The sequence below is a fragment of the Pecten maximus genome, chromosome 1 (assembly GCF_902652985.1).
Source record: "Pecten maximus chromosome 1, xPecMax1.1, whole genome shotgun sequence".
NCBI lineage: Eukaryota > Metazoa > Mollusca > Bivalvia > Pectinida > Pectinidae > Pecten > Pecten maximus.
This window is the reverse complement of record NC_047015.1, coordinates 15,902,375-15,928,839: the sequence shown is the minus strand read 5'-3', so window position 1 is coordinate 15,928,839 and position 26,465 is coordinate 15,902,375. Positions and strand designations below refer to the sequence as shown.

At 38.9% G+C, this 26,465-nt stretch overlaps 1 protein-coding gene across 7 annotated transcripts in view; it reads left to right on the top strand.

The window, feature by feature from the left end:
* Positions 1-26,465, top strand: part of LOC117325959 (COP1-interactive protein 1-like) — a 104,887-nt gene that overhangs the window by 65,359 nt on the left and 13,063 nt on the right. For 3 of the 7 annotated variants that reach the window (XM_033882514.1, XM_033882538.1, XM_033882498.1), the window contains 11 exons: positions 11,422-11,526; positions 12,013-12,066; positions 13,427-13,588; positions 14,113-14,946; positions 15,324-15,437; positions 16,758-16,877; positions 18,898-18,981; positions 20,052-24,320; positions 25,061-25,174; positions 25,443-25,565; positions 26,212-26,314. In XM_033882514.1, the coding sequence (XP_033738405.1) occupies positions 11,422-11,526; positions 12,013-12,066; positions 13,427-13,588; positions 14,113-14,946; positions 15,324-15,437; positions 16,758-16,877; positions 18,898-18,981; positions 20,052-24,320; positions 25,061-25,174; positions 25,443-25,565; positions 26,212-26,314 (6,082 nt within the window). Of the gene's footprint in view, positions 1-738; positions 1,429-11,421; positions 11,527-12,012; positions 12,067-13,426; positions 13,589-14,112; positions 14,947-15,323; positions 15,438-16,757; positions 16,878-18,897; positions 18,982-20,051; positions 24,321-25,060; positions 25,175-25,442; positions 25,566-26,211; positions 26,315-26,465 lie in introns of those variants that run through there. The other 4 variants (XM_033882544.1, XM_033882506.1, XM_033882523.1 and 1 more) reach the window with 4 other exon arrangements.

Genomic DNA, 26,465 nt, shown 5'->3' with positions numbered 1-26,465 from the left:
GGTGGTAAGCTTTGCTTGCATATTTCACGTTAATCAAATCTTGAATGTGTGTACATATGGAATTTGAAATGATTTTTGACAGCCGTGGCTGGAGGTGGCCTAAGGACTGCAGGATTAGCTGAGATGTTTGTATGACAGGTTGATCTAAGTGGTGCTCATGGACGTGGTACCCACCAATGATCAAATACAATCTCAATAATTGGTTGACTCTGGCGATTACTCTACTAGATCTCTTACCATGCTGTTGATACAAGCTTCAGAATGAAATGACCGGATCTTTCAGGGGGAGCTGGTAAACTGGACATTGGGAATCAATAGATCGCTTTTCAAGTGATGTGATTTGTATAGGTATTTTACACAGGTAGATATGACTAGGCTCTCCTTATCAGCTCATGTTAAACCCCTATCAGTACAGTCAGTCTCCACTAAGCAAGAGGAATACATGAAAACAAGAATTTTAAATTCTCTATTGGGCAAAGACTAGCTGTAAAAATTTTCGATAGTTTGAATTTTAAATTAGAAGGCTTTTATCTAAATGTCGACCAGCATTAATGGAAAATATTAGGAAAGGATGTAAGAATGATCCTTTCAGATGGAAATATTGGAGAGGGCGTGTACCAGCTCTTAATTAATACTATACAGAGGAACATTTCACAGTGTTACCAATAGTATTAGACATGTTCACTAATGTCATATACAGCCTGAGGAAGGACATCCATTAAAGAAAACACCAGTGTATTCATATCTTGGATTTAAACATGAATAGTAACGAATGAATAATGTTGGGTAACTCAGAATGTTGCAGGCATGTACAAACAACTCACAGACATACTGGTGTCAAAGGTCGAACTGTGAAATTTTACTACCTTCCTGTCAACAATGGCAGACTGCAAAAACGGTACTTTTGTGTGAGGAAATTTCAAATGAACTCTGTCATGTTCAATTCATCAGTGCAATAATGCTATTTTTCAGTACGACACTTTAGATTTCATGGATATTGTTCGATTTATTGACAATGCCTTAACACCTGAGTTTTACCTGGAACTGTTGATTTTGAATCCTATACAATAGCAAGCAGTGGAGATAACATACAACTAACTTGTAAAGGAATTGTGTTTCTCACCGGGGTCTATAGGAATCAACATACAACTAACTTGTAAAGGAGTTGTGTTTCTCACCGGGGTCTATAGGAATCAACATACAACTAACTTGTAAAGGAGTTGTGTTTCTCACCGGGGTCTATAGGAATTGGTGTGTTATACTATTGATGACATTGAGAGTAAGGTATTTGAGAAGAGAGAAGTGGTCATCAGAAGCAATATGGCTGATGAAGCTGAAAGTTTAGACATGAAGGATTATATGTACCTGATCAACCATCTGGAGCTCTATGTTGACTTGTACATATGGAAAAATCAAAAGTTACGTCAGGTGAGAAGATCCCACATAACAATTTAATTTTGGCTATTCCTATTAAGGTAGGAGCCAAGTAACAATGTAGCATTGTGTAGATGAGGATGGACAACTTCTCCATATTGTCTGAAATAAGTACCGGGTATATAACAGTAGTAAGTCTAGTGTCCAGATATCGTTTTTTGAGGTTATGTGATTGATGCTATAGGTTTCAATGTGCAGTTATTTAGATGCATGTTGTATAACCGTAAAACATTCCCATCATTTATGGAATGATTGAAATTCTTTTGTTGTAACATATTCTATCAAAGCTTGTACCATAGTTATGCTGAATCAACTAGAATGAATCGTAAAACCTAAATTTTTTTGTTTGTTTTATTATATAAATTTGTTTTAATAATATTGAACAAAGCCTGTATAGATATGACTTGAAGGCATGCATGTCTAATGTATGAGATCGGGAGATCACCTGTCGACACAAAGACAAAATGTCGCTGGCAAGTCGCGATCTTACCAGTTAGCATTATACACAAGGTCTAACCTCGAATGTTATCAAAATGTTAGTACTGGCTGTTGAATGGCGATTTCAATCTGTCTGTTTAACATGCTTTAGTAGGTCTATTTTTTTTACGTCGGTAACCGCCCCAGCCATTTTGTATTAACAGTTGGATGTGCTTACCAGTCATTAAAACATACAGCACCAGTAACATAGATAAGTGTTTACCTTGAAGTTAACCTGTTCCATTACTCAGAAAATACCTTGAAAGCATTTGATTGCTTCTTTAGAACGTTTTCATTCATATGAAAAGAACTAAGTTCAAAACATACAAGTTGTTGACTTTTCATATTTTCACATTCACAATGAAGGAGAAGTTTTTGTTAGAGGAGGGATAAGATATACCCCTCAGAGTATAATCTAGGTTTGGAACCCATTAAAATCTCACTAACGTTCAATTAGTACTTTAGAATAGACTAAATTTTGACCTATCGTTGTTTTGGATTGTTTGTGACATTAATGACTGACACATAAGAATGTCATGAAGAACTTTGTATGTATACAGCTACCGTGTTACATTAAGACTATGAGTAAAAGGCTTCCTTATCTTGGTAAATACCATGGACATGCCTATGTGTGCCCAGGACTTACCCTGTGGTATTATAGGCCCCATAGCTATCAGTATATACCGACATTACTGGCTGATGAGGTATCAATTTGATTAAACTGTCTTGGGTATGAGATCTTGACTACTTCTGTGGAGATGGAATACTCTAAATAAGGGTTAGATTTTATTGTTGTATGGTAATGGAATACTCTAAATAAGGGTTAGATTTTATTGTTGTATGGTAATGGAATACTCTAAATAAGGGTTAGATTTTATTGTTGTATGGTAAAGGAATACTCTAAATAAGGGTTAGATTTTATTGTTGTATGGGTACCTTACAACCTCCCTGATACTTGCTGCCTATGAAGTAATGCTGTTTTTAACCTTATACATTTTGGTTAGCTAAAAGGAAAGTAGGAGATAGTTATTAAGAACAACTTTTTTGCAATGAAGATTTTCTTACCACGTACATTCATATCAAATGTAATAAATAAGTGGTAGCTAATGATCTTAATTTGTAAGTAGCTTCCTGAACCTGACCTGTTATGTTTTTGTCCCCTGTGTCAAGATCCTGTTTGTCCCCTGACCTGATGTCCTGTTTGTCCCCTGACCTGATGTCCTGTTTGTCCCCTGACCCGATGTCCTGTTTGTCCCCTGACCCGATGTCCTGTTTGTCCCCTGACCTGATGTCCTGTTTGTCCCCTGACCCGATGTCCTGTTTGTCCCCTGACCTAATGCCCTGTTTGTCCCCTGACCTGATGTCCTGTTTGTCCCCTGACCTGATGTCCTGTTTGTCCCCTGACCCGATGTCCTGTTTGTCCCCTGACCCGATGCCCTGTTTGTCCCCTGACCTGATGCTGTTTGTCCCCTGACTTGATGCCCTGTTTGTCCCCTGTGACCCGATGCCCTGTTTGTCCCCTGACCCGATGCCCTGTTTGTCCCCTGACCTGATGTCCTGTTTGTCCCCTGACCCGATGCCCTGTTTGTCCCCTGACCTGATGCCCTGTTTGTCCCCTGACCCGATGTCCTGTTTGTCCCCTGACCTGATGCCCTGTTTGTCCCCTGACCTGATGCCCTGTTTGTCCCCTGTGACCTGATGCCCTGTTTGTCCCCTGACTCGATGCCCTGTTTGTCCCCTGACTCGATGACCTGTTTGTCCCCTGACCCGATGTCCTGTTTGTCCCCTGTGACCCGATGTCCTGTTTGTCCCCTGACCCGATGCCGTTTGTCCCCTGACTTGATGCCCTGTTGTCCCCTGGTTCTGATCATGATGTCCTGTTTATCGTCCCCTGATCTGATACCAATTCATGATGTTAATAACAAAGTGTTAACAAACTACAATCAGATGTGGTCAATGTTTAGCTTATTAAGGTAGGAGACAATTTTATAAAAGTCTGTTTTGATGTATTCCCACAGGTAATAGGGGTCTTTATTATACTGAGCTCTCGCTGACAGGACAGTTAACCATAGTTGTTGAGAATGAATTACCCTATCTGTTTAAACTATTATGGTGTGTGTATCAACTTCCTCATATTGTTGTCTTTCAAAATATATCTCCTACCTTATCTGAATGGTCAGAATACAGGAGGCATAAGTTGGTGTCTATTGGGAGGATCATGTATTTCCTAGGGTAAATTGGAACTTTTTAATATCGTACTTTCATCCATTAATCTGAGATGAGAAATAAATTTTGAAACATGGCTGGTCCTCTCAAGCTAGGACTACCAAGTCATTCTCTTTATTGTTAGCATAGCCTGGAGGAGTAGACTTAGAAACATTTCTTATTTAGTGTTTGAGTAAGTATTTTGAGGTTTTAGATTTACTGTAGTTGCCCTGTTGTTGTGTCTGACACACAGAATTGTCTCTTGATAAGGGAAAGTGGCAATAATGTTGAAGTATGGATGATTTTTAGCTCACCTGGCCCATGATTACTGAAATATCCAGTTGAGTGATGCAGGCCCTCTGGGCCCCTTGCTGGGAAATAGAAGATGGTCAAACTAAGGGTCCAAAGAAACAAAACTTAGGAAATTGAATTTAAGAAAGTTTTGAGATGATGACTTGATAGGGGACATGATTCATTGAAGATTTTACGTCGATACAATTTGTAGATAGAAAGTACAGGTGCTTGGTCACAGAGACATACCTTTCTGGCTGTTACAGGCACAACAACACAAACTCTTCAGTTACCATAGGTCACAACACACACAGTAAATTACCTAGCCTATCCCAGCACACACTCTTTATCTTTAACTTTCATTAGAATTTATCCAGTTTTCCTGTAAAATTTTAACATTTACATGATATGTCCAGGATTGCTAGACATAGTAACCCATTTATGGAGCCAAGCTACTAGGTGACATACACAGGTAATTGTATATACACACAGCTCTCAGGTGGTAATGCATATAGGCAAAAAATGTTAAATTTTCAAGACAGAAATGATGCTGTCTCCCCTAAATTCTACTATAGGACTGTCCAGTAATATCTTAAGGATGGATTTATTACTGTGGGAAGGGATGCTTTTGAATGGAATGACATCTGAACTGAGATATTGGTGCGAGGATGGGGCACTTATACTGATAACGCCTGTCTGTGTGGACTGTAAGTGACAGATAGTTATATGTATCGGAGGTGGGGTGACCTGTGCTGTGGCGTCCTCAGCAATGTTACAATACCAGGTATGTGGTTTCCTCAGTAAGGTGGTATGATATAGGACCAAAGGTGTGGTGTCCTCAGTAAGGTGGTGTGACATAGGACCAAAGGTGTGGTGTCCTCAGTAACGTGGTATGATATAGGACCAAATGTGTGGTGTCCTCAGTAACATGGTGTGATATAGGACCAAAGGTGTGGTGTCCTCAGTAAGGTGGTGTGACATAGGACCAAATGTGTGGTGTCCTCAGTAAGGTGGTGTGACATAGGACCAAAGGTATGGTGTCCTCAGTAACATGGTATGATATAGGACCAAAGGTGTGGTGTCCTCAGTAACGTGGTATGATATAGGACCAAAGGTGTGGTGTCCTCAGTAAGGTGGTATGATATAGGACTAAAGATGTGGTGTCCTCAGTAACGTGGTATGATATAGGACCAAAGGTGTGGTGTCCTCAGTAACGTGGTATGATATAGGACTAAAGATGTGGTGTCCTCAGTAACGTGGTATGATATAGGACTAAAGGTGTGGTGTCCTCGGTAAGGTGGTGTGATATAGGACCAAAGGTGTGGTGTCCTCAGTAACGTGGTGTGACATAGGACCAAAGGTATGGTGTCCTCAGTAACGTGGTGTGATATAGGACCAAAGGTATGGTGTCCTCAGTAAGGTGGTGTGATATAGGACCAAAGGTGTGGTGTCCTCAGTAAGGTGGTGTGATATAGGACCAAATGTGTGGTGTCCTCAGTAACGTGGTGTGACATAGGACCAAAGGTGTGGTGTCCTCAGTAAGGTGGTGTGATATAGGACCAAAGGTGTGGTGTCCTCAATAAGGTGGTGTGACATAGGACCAAAGGTATGGTGTCCTCAGTAAGGTGGTGTGACATAGGACCAAAGGTGTGGTGTCCTCAGTAAGGTGGTGTGACATAGGACCAAAGGTGTGGTGTCCTCAGTAACATGGTATGATATAGGACCAAACGTGTGGTGTCCTCAGTAAGGTGGTGTGACATAGGACCAAAGGTATGGTGTCCTCAGTAACATGGTATGATATAGGACCAAAGGTGTGGTGTCCTCAGTAACGTGGTATGATATAGGACCAAAGGTGTGGTGTCCTCAGTAAGGTGGTATGATATAGGACTAAAGATGTGGTGTCCTCAGTAACGTGGTATGATATAGGACCAAAGGTGTGGTGTCCTCAGTAACGTGGTATGATATAGGACTAAAGATGTGGTGTCCTCAGTAACGTGGTATGATATAGGACTAAAGGTGTGGTGTCCTCGGTAAGGTGGTGTGATATAGGACCAAATGTGTGGTGTCCTCAGTAACGTGGTGTGACATAGGACCAAAGGTATGGTGTCCTCAGTAACGTGGTGTGATATAGGACCAAAGGTATGGTGTCCTCAGTAAGGTGGTGTGATATAGGACCAAAGGTGTGGTGTCCTCAGTAAGGTGGTGTGATATAGGACCAAATGTGTGGTGTCCTCAGTAACGTGGTGTGACATAGGACCAAAGGTGTGGTGTCCTCAGTAAGGTGGTGTGATATAGGACCAAAGGTGTGGTGTCCTCAATAAGGTGGTGTGCCATAGGACCAAAGGTATGGTGTCCTCAGTAAGGTGGTGTGACATAGGACCAAAGGTGTGGTGTCCTCAGTAAGGTGGTGTGACATAGGACCAAAGGTGTGGTGTCCTCAGTAACATGGTATGATATAGGACCAAACGTGTGGTGTCCTCAGTAACGTGGTGTGACATAGGACCAAAGGTGTGATGTCCTCAGTAAGGTGGTATGATATAGGACCAAAGGTATGGTGTCCTCAGTAAGGTGGTATGATATAGGACCAAACGTGTGGTGTCCTCAGTAAGGTGGTGTGACATAGGACCAAAGGTATGGTGTCCTCAGTAACATGGTATGATATAGGACTAAAGGTGTGGTGTCCTCAGTAAGGTGGTATGATATAGGACCAAAGGTGTGGTGTCCTCAGTAAGGTGGTGTGATATAGGACCAAAGGTGTGGTGTCCTCAGTAAGGTGGTGTGACATAGGACCAAAGGTGTGGTGTCCTCAGTAAGGTGGTGTGATATAGGACCAAACGTGTGGTGTCCTCAGTAAGGTGGTGTGATATAGGACCAAAGGTATGGTGTCCTCAGTAAGGTGGTGTGATATAGGACCAAAGGTGTGGTGTCCTCAGTAACGTGGTGTGATATAGGACCAAAGGTGTGGTGTCCTCAGTAACGTGGTGTGACATAGGACCAAAGGTGTGGTGTCCTCAGTAAGGTGGTGTGACATAGGACCAAAGGTGTGGTGTCCTCAGTAAGGTGGTGTGGTATAGGACCAAAGGTGTGGTGTCCTCAGTAACGTGGTGTGATATAGGACCAAAGGTATGGTGTCCTCAGTAAGGTGGTGTGATATAGGACCAAAGGTGTGGTGTCCTCAGTAAGGTGGCGTGACATAGGACCAAAGGTGTGGTGTCCTCAGTAACGTGGTATGATATAGGACCAAAGGTATGGTGTCCTCAGTAACGTGGTGTGATATAGGACCAAACGTGTGGTGTCCTCAGTAAGGTGGTATGATATAGGACCAAAGGTGTGGTGTCATCAGTAATGTGGTATGATACAGGACCAAAGGTGTGGTGTCCTCAGTAAGGTGGCGTGACATAGGACCAAAGGTGTGGTGTCCTTAGTAACGTGGTGTGACATAGGACCAAACGTGTGGTGTCCTCAGTAACGTGGTGTGACATAGGACCAAAGGTGTGGTGTCCTCAGTAAGGTGGTGTGACATAGGACCAAAGGTGTGGTGTATTCAGTAAGGTGGTATGATATAGGACCAAAGGTATGGTGTCCTCAGTAAGGTGGTATGATATAGGACCAAACGTGTGGTGTCCTCAGTAACGTGGTATGATATAGGACCAAAGGTGTGGTGTCCTTAGTAAGGTGGTGTGACATAGGACCAAAGGTGTGGTGTCCTCAGTAACGTGGTGTGACATAGGACCAAAGGTGTGGTGTCCTCAGTAACGTGGTATGATATAGGACCAAAGGTGTGGTGTACTCAGTAACGTGGTATGATATAGGACCAAAGGTGTGGTGTCCTCAGTAAGGTGGTGTGACATAGGACCAAAGGTGTGGTGTCCTCAGTAACGTGGTATGATATAGGACCAAAGGTGTGGTGTCCTCAGTAAGGTGGTATGATATAGGACCAAAGGTGTGGTGTCCTCAGTAAGGTGGTGTGATATAGGACCAAATGTGTGGTGTCCTCAGTAACGTGGTGTGATATAAGACCAAAGGTGTGGTGTCCTCAGTAAGGTGGTATGATATAGGACTAAAGATGTGGTGTCCTCAGTAACGTGGTATGATATAGGACCAAACGTGTGGTGTCCTCAGTAACGTGGTATGATATAGGACCAAACGTGTGGTGTCCTCAGTAACGTGGTATGATATAGGACCAAATGTGTGGTGTCCTCAGTAACGTGGTGTGATATAAGACCAAAGGTGTGGTGTCCTCAGTAAGGTGGTATGATATAGGACTAAAGATGTGGTGTCCTCAGTAACGTGGTATGATATAGGACCAAAGGTGTGGTGTCCTCAGTATCGTGGTGTGATATAGGACCAAAGGTGTGGTGTCCTCAGTAAGGTGGTGTGATATAGGACCAAAGGTATGGTGTCCTTAGTAACGTGGTATGATATAGGACCAAAGGTATGGTGTCCTCAGTAACGTGGTATGATATAGGACCAAACGTGTGGTGTCCTCAGTATCTTGGTATGATACAGGACCAAATGTGTTGTTTGGATAGATAATGTAATGAAATTACTACTTGGGAAAATAGACTGAAAATTACAGGTACATGCATGTAAGTGCACGTGTATATGAAGATTCACCAGACATCAGTTTTGGAATATTTACAACAAAAAGATTCTCAACTAGAGTGTTGTGTCTTACTTAAATTCTGGAGTTTGCTTATGCAGATGTGCATATGTAAGTATATAGGTGGACACAGTTAAACGGATTACTGCTATATAATATGCAAATTAATTCTGAATGATATACATGTATTGTAGATGCTTGGGGAAGGATTTCAAGGAGTATATATTCAAGTAGATGAGAGTTATTCTTGATGAATTCAGGCAAATTGACATAGAAATTAGACAAATAGGTGTATCCTTATGTTGTTAGGCAAGGAGGTATACCTGTACACATACTGTGTACAAAATGTCTGAAAAATGAGAGATCTATTTCAGGATACAATTTATCCTATACTTTATGGTTTGAGAGACATCCAAATAATTATATAAGCAATATTGTTGTTTTGTTAGGATAAGTGCACCTGTAACTTAACGAGGACCTGTCAATGTAGTTAAATGTGTACAGGTGTAACATGGCAGTAGGGAATACATCACAGCATGTGTTTAAATACACAATGTTTAGTGTTACATTGCTGATAGGTATTCTGTATGTAGATGTCCATCAGTTTAAATTAATATGTACACTTTCAATGGCATTCGCTTAGGTGTAAGATATATAAAACATGGTGAAAGGATTACTGTCAGCACTAAACAGTTGTCCATTGATTGTGAAAATATAGTGTTTGCTCAGTTCATTTATAAGGCTATAAGATAAACACCTTTTTTTTTTGCAAAATGTTTTTTTTCCTTTTGACACAAAGCATGGTGACAACGATAGACAAATATTCAAATACTTCTGTATATATAGTCTTCTACATGTTGAAATATATTTGGAGTTTGCCAAGTACACTTAATATACCTGACGAATAACTTATAACACATAAGTAATCTGTCTAGTGTTCCAAAGTTACTGATGATAATTACATTACTGTACAAGCTCTTCTGTATTTCACATAGAATCAAAATGCCATCGTCATCCCCCAAATCATAGAATCAAAATACCATCGTCATCCCCCAAATCATAGAATAAAAATGCTATTGTCTTCCCAAAGTTCTTGTTTTTTGTCAATCAATGTGTCCTGCATAGGAATTTGGTTTATTTTATTTTTCCTTAACAAAAAAAAAACAAAAGGCAAAAAAAGCTGGGTACCTCGTAGTCCTTGGGTAGTTGTCCTTTATACAGAGTTACATGTGGATCATGTGAAGCCAAATGGAAATCATTAGACACCATCATTATGTTTGATGTTGGTTCACGTTAACGTTGTCATTTTATCTTAAAAGAAAAAAACCATATCCTTGATCAGTGACAGCTTGCATCATTTTTATACCAAGATATTTTTCTTAAGACTCTGTACAGAAAAAACAAACAAAATTCAAAAACAAAAATTTGAAGGTTAAACTGCAATTCATTTCACCAACAAAAAGTTCATCAATAAATAAACAAAAAATTAAAACATCAAATTTAATTTGATGTATTGTGAGTATAACTAAAGGCAAGGTAGTGTTGTTATGTTGGAAATAATTGCTGTACAAGATAGTGCAGACAGTTTCGTTTGATCTCGAGACAGGATGATTCATGGTGAATTGTTACATACCATCACAATAGGGTTGAGGGCAGTGGTAACATTATACTTTATTATCTGTACATGTACCCTAACAGTCAGCTCTACATATAAAACCTTGATTACACAGAGAAATTTAATCCTGTTTCAGAATGTTGGTGCATTTTAGGGAATAGAGTTGAATATGATACTGATAGGTATAAATGATGAGTCAAAATAGGTCTGCATTCATTTGATATGGGAGATCCACTTGGTACAGTCGAGTTTGGCCATGCTGTTGGATTTTCTCTGCTATGTGAAATTGTGGAGATTTTTGTATCTGAATTTCTATGGATTTATCATTGATCATTGATTTATACCATGAGGATAAACCTGTCTAATCTGACACCCTCTAGGACATGATGCATAGGTTATATATGTCAATTCTGACAGCCTCTGGGACATGACATGTAGGCTATATTGAACTGTTCAATCTGACACCCTGTGGAAGATAATATATTTTTCAGATTAGGCTATCTTTTCTGACATTCTTGTATGGCATATGACATACATGTACATGTAAGTCCGGAGGAACAATATGTCGGATACATGATATTTGCAGATACGAGTTGGGAGGAACAATTTGTAGGGTATACAGATACGAGTTAGGATGAACAATTTGTAGGGTATACAGGTCTAATTTGGTCCTTTTCAGAAGGAAGAACATCTTTTGTTTATTTTTCAGAGGCTAGAAAATTAACTTTTCGTTTTTTGCTACAAATTTTATTTCATATCCACTTTCCTCATTAGTTGAATGTGCTTTGTGTTGTAGATGGCCAAGTCAACTGAGTTCCAAGCAGCAAGTAGAAGTAGGTCACAGCCATCCATTTCTGGGAGTTCTCCACAAAGCCAAGGGTCACCTTCTAATAAATATGAGGTACGTAACGTAGTCCACAAACATTACAGTGACTGTCAATATCTCTATGGGTACTTATATTATAACCACGATTACTTGTTGACTAATGTACCATATGTTGGTTTTTATATTATAACCACGATTACTTGTTGACTAATGTACCATATGTTGGTTTTTATATTATAACTATGATTACTTGTTGACTAATGTACCATATGTTGGTTTTTATATTATAACCACGATTACTTGTTGACTAATGTACCATATGTTGGTTTTTATATTATAACCATGATTACTTGTTGACTAATGTACCATATTGAAAATGTATTTATCAGTGGATTGCAAAAATAAAATGATGAAAGATTGTGAAGTGAAAAATAAAATTATTCTCGTATACACTTCATTGATGTTTTATCAAGGACTGTTATATACCTTTTGGTGGTACATTTTCTGTATTTGTAAAAACATGATGTATACTTTGTGATCTTTATGTGATGTATTTTGTAGGATCTGATGTACATGAAGAAAGGCTGGCTGATCAAGCAGGGGTCATCAGAGAAGGTGAGCCTGTAGGACAATGTAGTTAGATAACACAATGGGAACATGGAGTTGTACAGAGTAATGGGAACATGGAGTTGTACAGTGTAATGGGAACATGGGGTTATACAGAGTAATGGGAACATGGAGTTATACAGAGTAATGGGAACATGGAGTTATACAGAGTAATGGGAACATGGAGTTATACAGAGTAATGGTAACATGGAGTTATACAGAGTAATGGGAACATGGAGTTATACAGAGTAATGGTAACATGGAGTTATACAGAGTAATGGTAACATGGAGTTATACAGTGTAATGGTAACATGGAGTTATACAGAGTAATGGTAACATGGAGTTATACAGAGTAATGGTAACATGGAGTTATACAGAGTAATGGGAACATGGAGTTATACAGAGTAATGGGAACATGGAGTTATACAGGGTAATGGTAACATGGAGTTATACAGAGTAATGGGAACATGGAGTTATACAGGGTAATGGGAACATGGAGTTATACAGAGTAATGGGAACATGGAGTTGTACAGAGTAATGGGAACATGGAGTTGTACAGAGTAATGGGAACATGGAGTTATACAGAGTAATGGGAACATGGAGTTATACAGAGTAATGGTAACATGGAGTTATACAGAGTAATGGTAACATGGAGTTATACAGAGTAATGGTAACATGGAGTTATACAGGGTAATGGGAACATGGAGTTATACAGAGTAATGGTAACATGGAGTTATACAGGGTAATGGGAACATGGGGTTATACAGAGTAATGGTAACATGGAGTTATACAGAGTAATGGGAACATGGAGTTATACAGGGTAATGGGAACATGGAGTTATACAGAGTAATGGGAACATGGAGTTATACAGAGTAATGGGAACATGGAGTTATACAGAGTAATGGGAACATGGAGTTATACAGAGTAATGGGAACATGGAGTTATACAGAGTAATGGGAACATGGAGTTATACAGAGTAATGGGAACATGGAGTTATACAGGGTAATGGGAACATGGAGTTATACAGGGTAATGGGAACATGGAGTTATACAGGGTAATGGTAACATGGAGTTATACAGAGTAAAACGTGACATCATCACAGTTTTTTATTCTGATCTGAGCCATAACTCTTAACACATAAAATACTATGTAACATGATCATACAATATACTTATATCCTGTTTAGCACGTTTTCAAGTCAAACACCGATTATAGAGTAATATATAGAGATCCTTTATATTAGTCTATAGGCTAATCAGTCTTTGACGTGCTAATCACCTATTATCAAGTTTACTCCTGATGTATTTTTGTAGACTTTAGATTTTAATATATTTTAACCTTACAAACTTTTTTTGTATCAATCCTATAGGACTGGAAGAAGCATTGGTTTGTATTGACTGGAAACTCATTGCGGTATTACAAAGATGCTCAGGCAGAAGAAAGCAATACTCTAGACGGTCGTATTGATCTCTCCACATGTTTCGACATTTCCGAGGTGGACATTGGTCGTAACTTTGGCTTCAGGATCAAGGTATGGGGGAAGGCCCCAAAAAGTTAAAGACATCATCCGTTTTTTTTAAAGTATTCCCCAGTACTTCATCTAATTTCAGGCACCATTCACTACAAAAAGTCTTAGCCAGAAAATGATCTACTTGTTTAGATGAAACTTTTATAATATGTACTATTTCTCAGATTAAAAGTCTATTTAATCTGCATTAATTTTTTCCAATATATTTTTATTTGATAATACAAAATAGACCTGCTTATACGTTAACGAGTCATTAGAACTGAAGAAGATGGGCCTGTACACAGACTAACACTGTATGGTACACATTCCATTGTAATACTGATATTGTGTCTTTATTGGTTTACTTACTTCTCTTTGATGCTAATTTGTAGCCATCAAATTACTGCTGTCAATATAACTGGTTTAATAAAGTTGAATTGGTTTTACTTGTAGTTGGTATTAAGGTAAAAAAGAGAAGTATTGTTTTCTAGTTATTATGGCCTTTTTTTACCCTTAATGTGAAATTAATGTTTGGTTTTTCATTTCAGTCACGCAATGGGGAATATGTCCTCGCTGCTATGACATCTGGGATACGGAACAATTGGTTAAAAGCAATCCGCCTTGTTATGGACCTACAGACTGGCAGTAAAAAATCTACCTCTTCATTGTTGTCAAACTCTGCTGACTCTTCACCTCGTACTGTGGACGATCTTGACCTTAGTGCTTCAGCCGATAGTAGTCGATTAAGTGGGTCAATGGATAGTCGATCATCATCAGAAAGTCCCAAAGAAATTCATAAACGTACTACAACAAAAAATATGAGACGACATTATTCCGATGTTAGTCCAGGAAATGTGAAATTTTCTGTGAAGGATTTATCTCCTGCTCTGGCACGTATCTCTCAACCACCGACCATCGTAGGTGTGGTGAGTGGAGGAAATTCTCCACCGGAACCAGAGAAAAATTCTCTTGGTGGTCAGGGAGATCAAATAGATTCAGCAAACAAAAAGTTACAAAGTAGTTCAAAGTTTTCACCAGAACCTGTGTCAGCTTTGACTGGCAGCAATGAACCGATGAGTCGGTATGTAGAAGGGAGTGACAATGGGTCCCTGCCTCCAACAGTATCGCCTGCTTCGGGGGTAGGGGATGACTTTGCCTCCCGTCGGGCAGTTAGTAGTGAAAGTAGGAAAGAGGAAGATGAGAAATCAAGACGGGCAAAATCACCCAGTGCCCGTGTGAAAGAAAAGTCTCGGATTAAAGGAGGCAAGATACAGACGCCACCACAGCAGGTGTCAGATGATGAATGTTATGGGATGTCGGCATCTGCTGAGGAGGAAACTGTTAGCTTACAAGTGATTGATCTGCATCAACATCTTACTGGGGTAAATATTCAATATAAAACACCTTAACTTTGACCCTGAACACCTCCTAGCTGGCTACAAGTCCAAAATTAGGTGAAATGTTGTGATATGCCAAGGGATATAACTCAAGCTAAATGTAGTAGTTGTAAAAACATATTGTGCAACTAATTTAATATAAAGACAAGCAATTCTTATTTTTAGGAACAAAGTTAGAAGAAAAGTGTTATTTTTGGAATAATGATGCGTTCATTAATAAGCGCAAAAAGTAATCCATGCAGTGAAAATTATTTTTAATTCTATCAAAATCAGTAAACAATAAGATGAAATGTTAATGTTAATTATTCAGTGATGTTTAACTATGCAAGTATTTTATGTTATTGTATTTTGAATTTCATCAGGAAATTTACCAGGAGTCGGACAACAACTTCGCAATATCTGAAGACACTCCTGCATCCACTGGGGATTCCTCCGCTGGAGCGGATGGTATGCTGGTGGAACTCTTAGAAACAGAGGTACATAAACATCTTCATTGTTGTCAATATCACACGAGTTGTATCTTCGGGATTTGCAAGTATTTTCTCTCAAACGTAAGCTTGTTGTTCAGTACATTTTATCATGAAACACACAAAATTTTATTACCAAGAATTTGAATGGGTCTGATTTTCTTGGATAATCTACCAAATATGCCGAGACATATTGAAGAAAGTCTTATGTGTAAAATCTTGACCAGAATAATTAATCTTGATAAAGTGTTTTCAGTGGGATTCCTGAAATACAACAAGCTTCATTTTCCACTTTATTGTTTGAATTAGTTGCATGCATTTATGTTATTTTTCTGTCTTATTATTTTCAAAATACTTTTATTTAGTTAATCCTGCTAACCATTATTCCTACATTGATATGATTGTCCTGGACAAACTTTTCAAATTAACAACTTTAATGAGACATATCAGTTATAAGGTATAGACACTTACTTTCAATAATATAAAGGACTATTTTGTCTAAGAAAATTGATAGTATCATAAAGCTAACAGTAACTGTATACTTTACTAAAATATACGGTAAATCTCCAGTCAGTTGAGTCAAACACACAGATTATAGTAATAGAAATGATAATTTTTCCATCTGTACAAAAAGGTCTCGGTCATTTCTGTGAAATCTCAAAAATGTAAATGCTACATAAATTATATCATTTTCAGAAGATCAAATAGAAAATATTCCAATCCATGAACTTACTCAAATACACAAATGAAACATGTACTGTTTGGGGCCTTCGTACTGCCTTCTGTTTCTGTTTTACTGTTCGAAAACACAAGATAAAGCATGAAAAAATATCTAATGATCAATTAACTTGTACTGATGTTTTTAGACATCAGAACATTTGTAAATATTGTAGGCCATTATCACCCGGCTGTATCAACCGGGACCTTCATTCAATTATGGCATGTTTGACACTTAAGTAATGTTTGTAGGTAGGTCAAACTCATATTTATTTTATTGATATGATATGGCTTAATGCGAACAGGATCAACCTTATTGAATTTTGTTTGAACTGACTGAAGTTTTACTGTAACTTTTAGAATGTGTCTGTTTAAACTTTGTTAAACATTACACAATTCATGAGAGTTTATTTAGGGTTAAAAACAAAGGTGTTGGGTACGATAAATTAACATGTTACTAATGTTTTAGGGTAATACACTGATTCAGAAATAAGTCTGGTATGATCTTGTTGGTTGGTGGTCATTAAGTTGAGGAAGGGGTCAAAGGTTAGTCTGAATTAATTATTTACTTAAGCCAATGAGTGTCAGGGCCTAGATGGTTTCCATCCACAGGTCGACTCACTGAAAGAACAGCTAGAAAACACGCACAAAGAAATGGTGAAAATGCATGAAACCAATATTGACCTGAAAACCCGCCTACAGACTATCGTCAGGGAAAAGGATGTGTCACAGGTTGGTCTTATGATTAAAACTGTAATCTGATTGGATAATATGTTAAAGGGTGGTTGGAAATAAACTTACCATAATTGCTTGCTGGTTAGGTTTTTGGGTGTTGTTTGGCTATGAGTGCTATTAATATCTACTGTCTGAATCTAAATGTTAATTGGAGCTGGAGTCCGACTAAATTGCTGGTGGTGGATTGTTTTGGGTAATAACATATTGTACAAGGTCGAAATTTGAAATATCCAGATTAAAATTCTGGTTACCTTGATTCGAAAATTGAAAGATCAGAACAAAGTAGTACACATTTTAGGATACCCTGTTAGAAAATGTCCTACAATACAAATTATGCAATATCCAGTTATTTTTATGTAATCATCTAATTTGAGCTTTCATTTTTCATTAATACTTGATCTATACTTCAATAATAAGTATAAGTACTCTTTGCTGAATGGCATAATATATCATATCTTGCTGATCTTTGCTGAATATATATATATATACGGTGCATAGCAAATCTGTGTTATTATAAATGATATGATGTTAGCAGGGAAAATGAGGTATATCTGTTGTGGGGATGTACATCCAGTGATACAATGACTTAACATGTCTGTCTTTTTATCCGTCCACCCATGCGACCTCACCCAAATGATCCCTCCCCTTTGCTAGGCCACTTGCCATCCCTGCTACCTCATGGCTTGAACCTTTTATCTTTACACCTTAAAAGTTGATTGTTACACATGTACAAAAACCTTTTGATTTACATTTAAGTGTGAATTTATTTTTGTTTTAAAACTAATATATCTTAATGATACAAAGTATTCAAAGTAAATAATTTGATATTTTCACACACCATGTTGAATTGGTGTGGTCTCACATTAGACAATATAACATGGTAATTGCTAGTTTTGTGTGTAGACCACATTGTACAGTTGTAGAATGGCTAGTATTCACTGGTGATCTGGGTGGTGAGTAGTGTTTCTACAGTTCAGGCTCCATGATTTATTTATTTAAGTTAGGAACACCCTCAATTTCTAAAACAACCTTATATTAGACAGAATATTTGTAGTGTTAGAATATTATTATCATTAATTCTTCCACTTTATTACATGAATTAAGAGAGGCTGTGTATCTCTATATTTATTTGTGAGCAGTTTTTTTGTACTTTTTCTATATTTTGGCAGTGCAAAATCCTGTGAAAAAAACATTGAAAAGTAAACACAATTCTATTACAAACCATAGATGCAGTGATCTTCCTTATCAAAAGTAATATTCGAAATTAGGACTAAATATTAGTTCCAATCAAGCAAACGTGATACAAGTTGAGAAATAGGTCATGAGAATTAGGTCAAGAGGTGTAAAAACTGGTTACCTGTTGAACTTTGTGTTTATCATTCCAAACTGGTAAAATGGAAATGCTTCATCTGGCTGATATAATGAGCTTATTATTTACTAATTAAAAAGGAAAGAATGCATGCAAGTTTGAAAATTGTTTTACATTTTAATTTGATAATCTGTCGGAAAAGGATTTTTTTTTTCTACAAGCAAAAAAAGTTTGATAAAGTTTGCATGGAGAATGAACTGTCACTAATTTTGGTATTGGTCTATAGGTCCTAATGAGTTAGCCTAGTCAGTCACAGTTAATGGCCGATCATATTAAAGTCCTAATGAGTTAGTCTAGTCAGTCACCGTTAATGGCCGATCATATTAAAGTCCTAAAGCATCTTTTCAAAATACAGTTATAAAGAATAATATTTATAATAAGTCCAAAAATCTACATTTTTTATTTCCACATTATCTGTTCAACAAAATTTGATGAAACGAACATTACTGAAAACTAGAAAACCCAATCATGGATATTGCTATGATAGTACAGATCTTGTCGGTAACATCAGTGATTGGCTGTCTAGCTTAGACCTATATGCTCACACATTTCCTGGGCATAGCTGACTTGTTAAGGGATTCTGACCAATACCAGGCTGGGTTGTGCTTCATTAACTTGAGCTTTAGATATGCTTGACCTATTTTACAGCCGGGTCAACCACAGCATGGGCTAGAAAGCCCTATAATGCGTAGCTTGTGGAATCAGCAAAACCAGTCCTCAGATTGTCCACAGGTCTGTATTAATATAGCTGTGACCCAGGGTCACACATATATACTGTACACACATATATATATATTCGTATAACTATATATACCCATTTTCTTTACAAAAGTTGGGAGGCGGTCAGTTGTATGAAATACAGAAGTGCTTCAGGTACTGCGTTTGATCTAACAAATGTCTAACATTCTGTCAATACTAATGTATAGTATTAAATTGTTGAATAATTCATTCACCTTGTGTGGAGATATTCCAGTTGAAAACCAGCTGTCCCCACCATCTAACACTCATGTCCTTGAATCACCTTGAAGTTTCCACAATGTTACAGTAAAATGTTTTAAAATGTTGAAAGAAGGTAGGTGGGAAGATTAGAGGAATTGATGGGAAGATTTTTCTTGGTTTGCTAAATTTAAAAAATGTTCATGAATTATTGAATCTGTATTAAGGAGGACAGACTTTTGATGAGTTCAGACTAAAGACACATCTTAAAAAGGCATTTCTAACAGCCTATTCATTCATAGGGATAGTTTCTTCAGAGAGAGTTTAGCTTTTAAAAGATTGAAGATAGTGGACAGCATACGTCTCTCCTCTCATCACACTCAACTAATTTTACACGATATATATTTCATATCTCTTCACTCTACATTTCTATGTGTTATATAGTCTATAACAAAGTAGGTCAACGTATATACATGTCACAAAGTAGGTCACAATATAGACATGTACTTATGTGTGGTGAAAAGTAGGTCACTGTATATACGTGTCACAAAGTAGGTCTCTGTATGTATGTGTCAAAAAGTAGGTCAACAGTATATTCATACTTGTGACAAAGTAGGTCACTGTATATATGTGTCACAATGTAGGTCACTATATGTGTCAAAAAGTAGGTCACACAGTATGTTCATACTTGTGACAAAGTAGGTCACTGTATATATGTGTCACAATGTAGGTCACTATATATGTGTCAAAAAGTAGGTCACACAGTATATTCATACTTGTGACAAAGTAGGTCACTGTATATACATACATGTCACAATATAGGTCACTCCATACTCGTGCGTAAACTCTGTTATACTTCCTTTCAGGTGACAACAATGCGACGCCAGGTGAAGGAAGCCAGGGATACGATACAGAAAAATAAAGTGGAAATGGAGAGCCTTCGTTCCAAGCTTGACATGTCAACATCCAAACTGACCGGTACAGAACGGGCCCTGTCAGAGGCTCTTAAGGAACTCAAGAATGAGAAGGATAAACTCATGAAAATGTCAAATGACTGGAATAAAAAGATTCGCAATTTAGAAGGACAATTGAAAGACACAACTCATAAAATGGAACGGCAGCGTGATAGTTTGAATGTGAAGGAAAATGACTGTAAGAGATTAGAATCAGATCTTAAGGCTAGTAATCAAAAAGTACGTGAACACGAGCGTGAAATTCTAAAGTTAAAGGCTGTGGAACAAGATAATAGACAGATGAAAGAAAAAATGGACGACACAGAAAGAAAAATGGCAACATTAAGGTTGGAACTTAAAGAGAAGGACATGCACTCTAAGAAAATAGAGGGTGAATATGAGCATCATATTGCTGATTTGGAGCAGGAATTCACCCAGGAAAGGGATGATATGGAGCAACACTTGGAGGACATGAAAAAGAAATTCATGGAGGCTCAGCAACATTCCAATACCAACAACATGGCTGCCCTTTTACAGGAAAAGGACATCATCATTGCCCAGTTGGAAGATAAAATGATAGAAAATGATAAGAAATTGATTGACATGGCAGACGAACTACAATCAGAACTAGATGAAAGTGTTATGCTGCAAAACAATCTGGAGTCTGTACAGAAAGATCATAGTATGATGGAGAAAAAATTCAAGGAACAGGAAAAGTTGTACTCAAAAGTGGTTTCAGAAAAACAGAAAAGTGAGGAAGAAAATAGGTCACTCACTCGCACCATGGAGGAATATAGAAAGGAAAGCCGTGAACTTGGATCTCTTTTAGATACTGAGAAAAACGCTGCTATCAAATGGCAAAGGGAGAAAAAGGAGTTGCTAAGTAAAATTCAAAATTTAGAAGGAAATATTGATACACTTCAACATAAGTTAGATAACAAAGGATCAAGGATGTCGCATGACAGCAGCCACTCCGAAGAAGATCGGAGTAAAGTGTCAGATATACTTGGAAACTTTGTTGTTGTCGAAGCTGAAATGTCAGAAATTACTAAAACAATGATCAATCTCCAAAAGAACTTCACCGATTTCTTATCAAGGCAGACAGAAAAAAGTCATTCGCAACTGGGTGGTATGGGGTCTTTAATGACAGACATTGTACATCGCTGTGCACATCTACAGGACATCTTACGAGAGGGGTCTTCTGACTTGACTACACCAAGGTCAACAAATCAAGGAAACCAATCTGAAGAGTACAATGAAATGAAAGAGAAGTATGATAATTTAGTGATTGAGTCCAATAGGTTACGGAAAGATCTGGAGGATATTTCCAGTCAATCAAAAGACAACAAAGAGATGGATGTGAAACTGGCTAATCTTGAGAGTGTGTACAAACAGAAGGTACAGGAAATGACATCTCGGGTAGATGACCTGGCTGGCATGGTAAAACATGCTGGCCCAAGTAAAGCGTCAAGTCCACAGAAACCGAAGCGACCAGAGGAGGCATCTACAGCTATCTCCGCCGAGATAGAAGCCGAGCTGGGTCAGCTGGAGGACCGCATTGCTTACATAGACCAGGTACTACGTACTCCCGATATCAGCATGTCGGGCGAGGAGGAGGAAGAGGATGATGATGAGGATGAGGAATCCGACAGTTTCATGAGTTCAGATGATGAAATGTCGGAAGATGAGGAAGAGGAGGAGGAGGAGGAAGTCAGTGGAGGATATGAGAGTAAACGTCTTATCGGAAAGTTGCGTGCAATGAGAAATCAACTGCAAGCAACTAACTGTAAGATTCAGGATCTCACTGATGAAATGATAGAGAAAACATTCCTCAAAAACGATTCCTCAGTAGAGGGTGAAGAAGGGTTGAGACAGACCCTGGTCAAATGTAGTGACACTGTAGATTCTCTGACTGGTCGCCTGGTTGACAAGGTCAAGGCTGCTAAATTAGGGGGTGCCAGCCTAGAGGGTAGCTCTGCAGAAAATATGGTAGCATTCCAAAACTGTGTGAAAGAGATGAGGGAAAAACTGGTAGAAGTGAATAGTATGGTGGCAGCACATGAAGCTCTGGATGCAAAGTCTCTGAAAATGGTTCATGGGAAACTGATGAACCTTTTAGAGTATCTGAGCCATCTTCAAAGATTTAAACATCGGGATTTCGACATGTTGGGGAGGATTACTCATCAGGATCTGCAGGCAAAGGCTGTGATAAAGCGACGTGAAAGTGGCATCCGGCGGAGCCGCCTCGACTTTGAGGAGAAGGTGCATCTTTATGCAGATAGGCTGTCTGTTGAGGCCATCATACTGGGACAGATGGCCTATCTGGTACAGCGCTACCAGATGGGGGATGTGTATAGGGACCTACTGATAAAGGAGATTCAGGATGTGAACGTGGTTATCCTCGACTTAGAACGGAAAATTGATGATGCCACAAAAACAAACGGTTCATCAGATACTGGTGTTGACATTGTCTCATCATACGCAGCCATTTTGGCAGAGAAAATAGTTCTAGAGGGACAATTGGCATCATGTGCAATGGCTGCAGATAATCAAACTACTGACGACACCGCAGTGTTGTCAGCTCTTCAGATCACGGAAAACCCATCAATTCTTGCCATGGAAGTGTTTTTACGGTGTCAGGTGGACACATCTGTTCATCAGAACCTCCATCAGGCCTTGGACCACATGGATTCTGTCACAGGCCACATCATCACTAAGTCGCTGGTACAGGGGGAGATAAGTCATGCACTTTCAAGGATGAAATCTCGCTTCTCTTTGAAAGACGGTGTGCGAGATGTAACAGACCTTCTGCGCCAGGAGCGCAAGTTCTCACATGAACAACTGTTATGTAAGTGTGAGACGGTGTGTAACGCGGTAGATGTGTACCAGGCGTTGGTAGGGTCTTCACTACGCTGTCAGGCTTGTCTGGCACAGGCTCCAAATATCAGCGACAGCTTGTATACAAAAATGTCACAATCATTCCAAAAACGCATAGGCGAATTCCAGGAGAAACAAAGGACATCAGACGCTAGAGAACAGAATAGGTGTCGACACATTATAAGTGCACTGGAAGTAGAATTAGAATCAAGTGTTAGAAATTTTAGAGATGTGATAAAACCGGGTTTGTCAGAAACAGAGGATGTCGTGTCAGACATGACAGTTGTGTCTATAGAATCAGCAGTGTTACAGTTAGCTGACATTCTCATGTGTAGAGCAACTATCAAAGGTACAGTAGCTTACATTACAGACATGGTTAGCTCAGGAAACTTTCCAGAACTTCCCGACACTGCCATATTCTCATCCGAACATGTACTTGGTGGTGATCAGGACGGGGCCATGCAAGTACTTGCACAGTCACTCTCAAATGAAGCAACAAACAAGCAGTCTTTGGCAGCAGAATTGAAAAAATTCAATCCAGAAAATCCTTCAAGTTCAGAAGAATGTTCTAGGATAATAGACATTTTAGGAATTGTCCCAGAAAGTGAACTAAGTAATAATCTAGGCACATACGGTGAGAACCTGCTAAGAGAAGCTCTCCACCAAGCTCAACTCACTTACATGTCATACAAAATGAAGTTACAGCATGAGAGGAGTATGCGCGAGATGAAGATGAAAATTGAGGCTGGTCAGAAAGTAGACCTCCCTTCAGATTCAAGTAGGGAAGCTGAAGGAGACATTCATGCTTCATTGTCAGTGTTTGAGGAAATCTTAGAAACAAAGTTTGAAGATGAGTGTGAAGTGCTAAGTATACTGGACAAGGAAATAAAACAGTTACAGTCGGTTTCAACAGATGCCCCAGAAAAGGGATATAGTCAACAACTCAGTAACCTCATCTCTACATTTGAAAACGAACTTGCTGTCTCACAGGAACGACATGATATACATGTAGATGTCCTACGCCAGGAAGTTGGCAACATTGTAATGCGTCTTGAAAAGATGACCGACGACTATGAAAAGGAGAGGGAAGTACTGGTGTCGGAGTGCGAGGGCAAGGTCAGTAGTCTCCAGGAGGAGCTAGAGACAATCCAGGTTGACCATGAGGAGGAACTGGAGCAGGTCCGACAGGACATCATGACGGCAGTTAGTGCTATCCGTGCCAATGAGGAGGAAGTGGATGGTCAACTGTCAGATCAGGTCAAAGGACTCAACCGACAAATCATCTCACAGAAGGGCACCTTCAGTGTAAGTAACCAGTCATGGTCATATCTGTCAGAAGGGCATTAGTATATTACAGTTTAAAAAAGCCTATGTATTGTACTGTTAGTAAATGAAAACACCAATTTCCAGTTCCATTTACTGTGACTGGTATATACAGTGGGGCCGTAGTGGCCGAGTGGTTAAAGTGTCCTGACACGTTATCACTAGTCCTCCACCTCTGGGTTGCGAGTTCAAAGCTTATGTGGGGCAGTTGCCTGGTAATGACTGTAGGCCGGCTTTTCCTCAACCTCCAAAAAACCAGGCATGTCCTTAAATGACCCTGGCTATTAATAGGACATTAAACCAAATTATACCACAGTCGTTAACACCCTCATCAACATCACTGGTATTATACCACAGTATTGTAAACGTTTGTTAACACCCTCGTCAACATCACTGGTATTATACCACAGTATTGTAAACGTTTGTTAACACCCTCATCAACATCACTGGTATTATACCACAGTATTGTAAACTTTTGTTAACACCCTCGTCAACATCACTGGTATTATACCACAGTAATGTAAACGTTTGTTAACACCCTCGTCAACATCACTGGTATTATACCACAGTATTGTAAACTTTTGTTAACACCCTCGTCAACATCACTGGTATTATACCACAGTATTGTAAACGTTTGTTAACACCCTCGTCAACGTCAGTAATGCTGAATTATTACCATACAGAGGTATTGATGATCAGGTATTTGTTCACTTGTTTTGTAGGTATTGTTGACAGAACTTGAGGAGAAGCTGGCGGGGTCTAACCTCAGTCCTACACTCTCTACTCAAGTGTCAGATCTGGTCAGTCAACTCCAGGAGGCTCTCAACAGCGGCACGGTAAGTAGGAGTTAGTGGTGATTTCAGTTTGCATGAAACAAAATAATTCATCTCCCATCAACAGTGTTTGCAATTTCCTGAAGAATTCTTTTACATTTGTTTACTAGTAATGTTTACCATTAAATGTTAACTGTTGCACCTGCCCACACCTGTGTTTGATTGTTGAATGAGATTACCTGATTTTTAATTCTCACCTTAAAACTGCTTGTTTTACACTCTGGTTTGGTTATGAATGAAATGGCCATGTTGTTTGTTTTCTTGTTTACAGGAGCCTGAGGATCCCTTGTCCCCTCTGCCTGTCTCCTCGCCCCCTCCACTGCCTGTTGCACCCCGGAAGTCAGAGTCGCTCAGTGATGTCCCTGCTATGGACACGCTCAACTTGACAGACGATGTAAGATTTCCCAGCATGCCTGGTTGACATCAACAACACATTGTTTTGATTTGTTGCAAAATCCTTGCTACATTTATGTCTTCTGTTGATGTTTGTGACTGGCTTATAAGCACTGAGAATGTTTTGAAATAGCATTAATAATGACATTGCTGGATATACTACGGTTCATACTATAGTCTTCTTGTTACTATAAAAATTTCTGGTAGAACAGTGGATAACACTCTCACGTTTCACCAAAGCACCCAAGGTTTGATTGGCCCACTCTTCAGACATAAAAATGTATGGTCAACTTTCTGACCTTATGAAATTTCTCTGCATTTTCAAAATATACCTCTTTTGTGATTAAATGTGCATGGTCCAGGCCAGCAAGAGTGATGAATTGATAGATGTTGATATAATTAATTTCATAATTATTGTATAATAGATATTTTCCAAGCCAAAGAAAAAAGGACAGAAAAACAAATCAATAAAATTTCATTTATTAAATACCTCATGATGACTTATAACAAGGAAGATTATCACAGTGGTGGATTGGCAGCTACAATGCAATCATACTTGATCAAAGAAATTGACTCGTTACTGGGAAAATATATTGTTAGATCATAACCTAGACCAATTCCATTAGGATGTTGTTTGTTGTTTGCAGTCATTCCAAACTCTGGATAGATCTCAGCATGACTATGAATTGGAACTACTGAAGCGAGAAAAGGAAGAAGCTCTGGCAGAGGAGGTCAAAACAACCAAAGCAGGTAAGGCAGCAAGATGTGTTATGATGCCTGACATCGTTAACCAAAAACTCCCCTAGCAGAGCAGTCTGGTTAGGCTATTGTCCGGAGTAGTTACTGTACATTGAAAAGTTGTACCATGGTTATTATTACCAATGATATTACTATAACGACA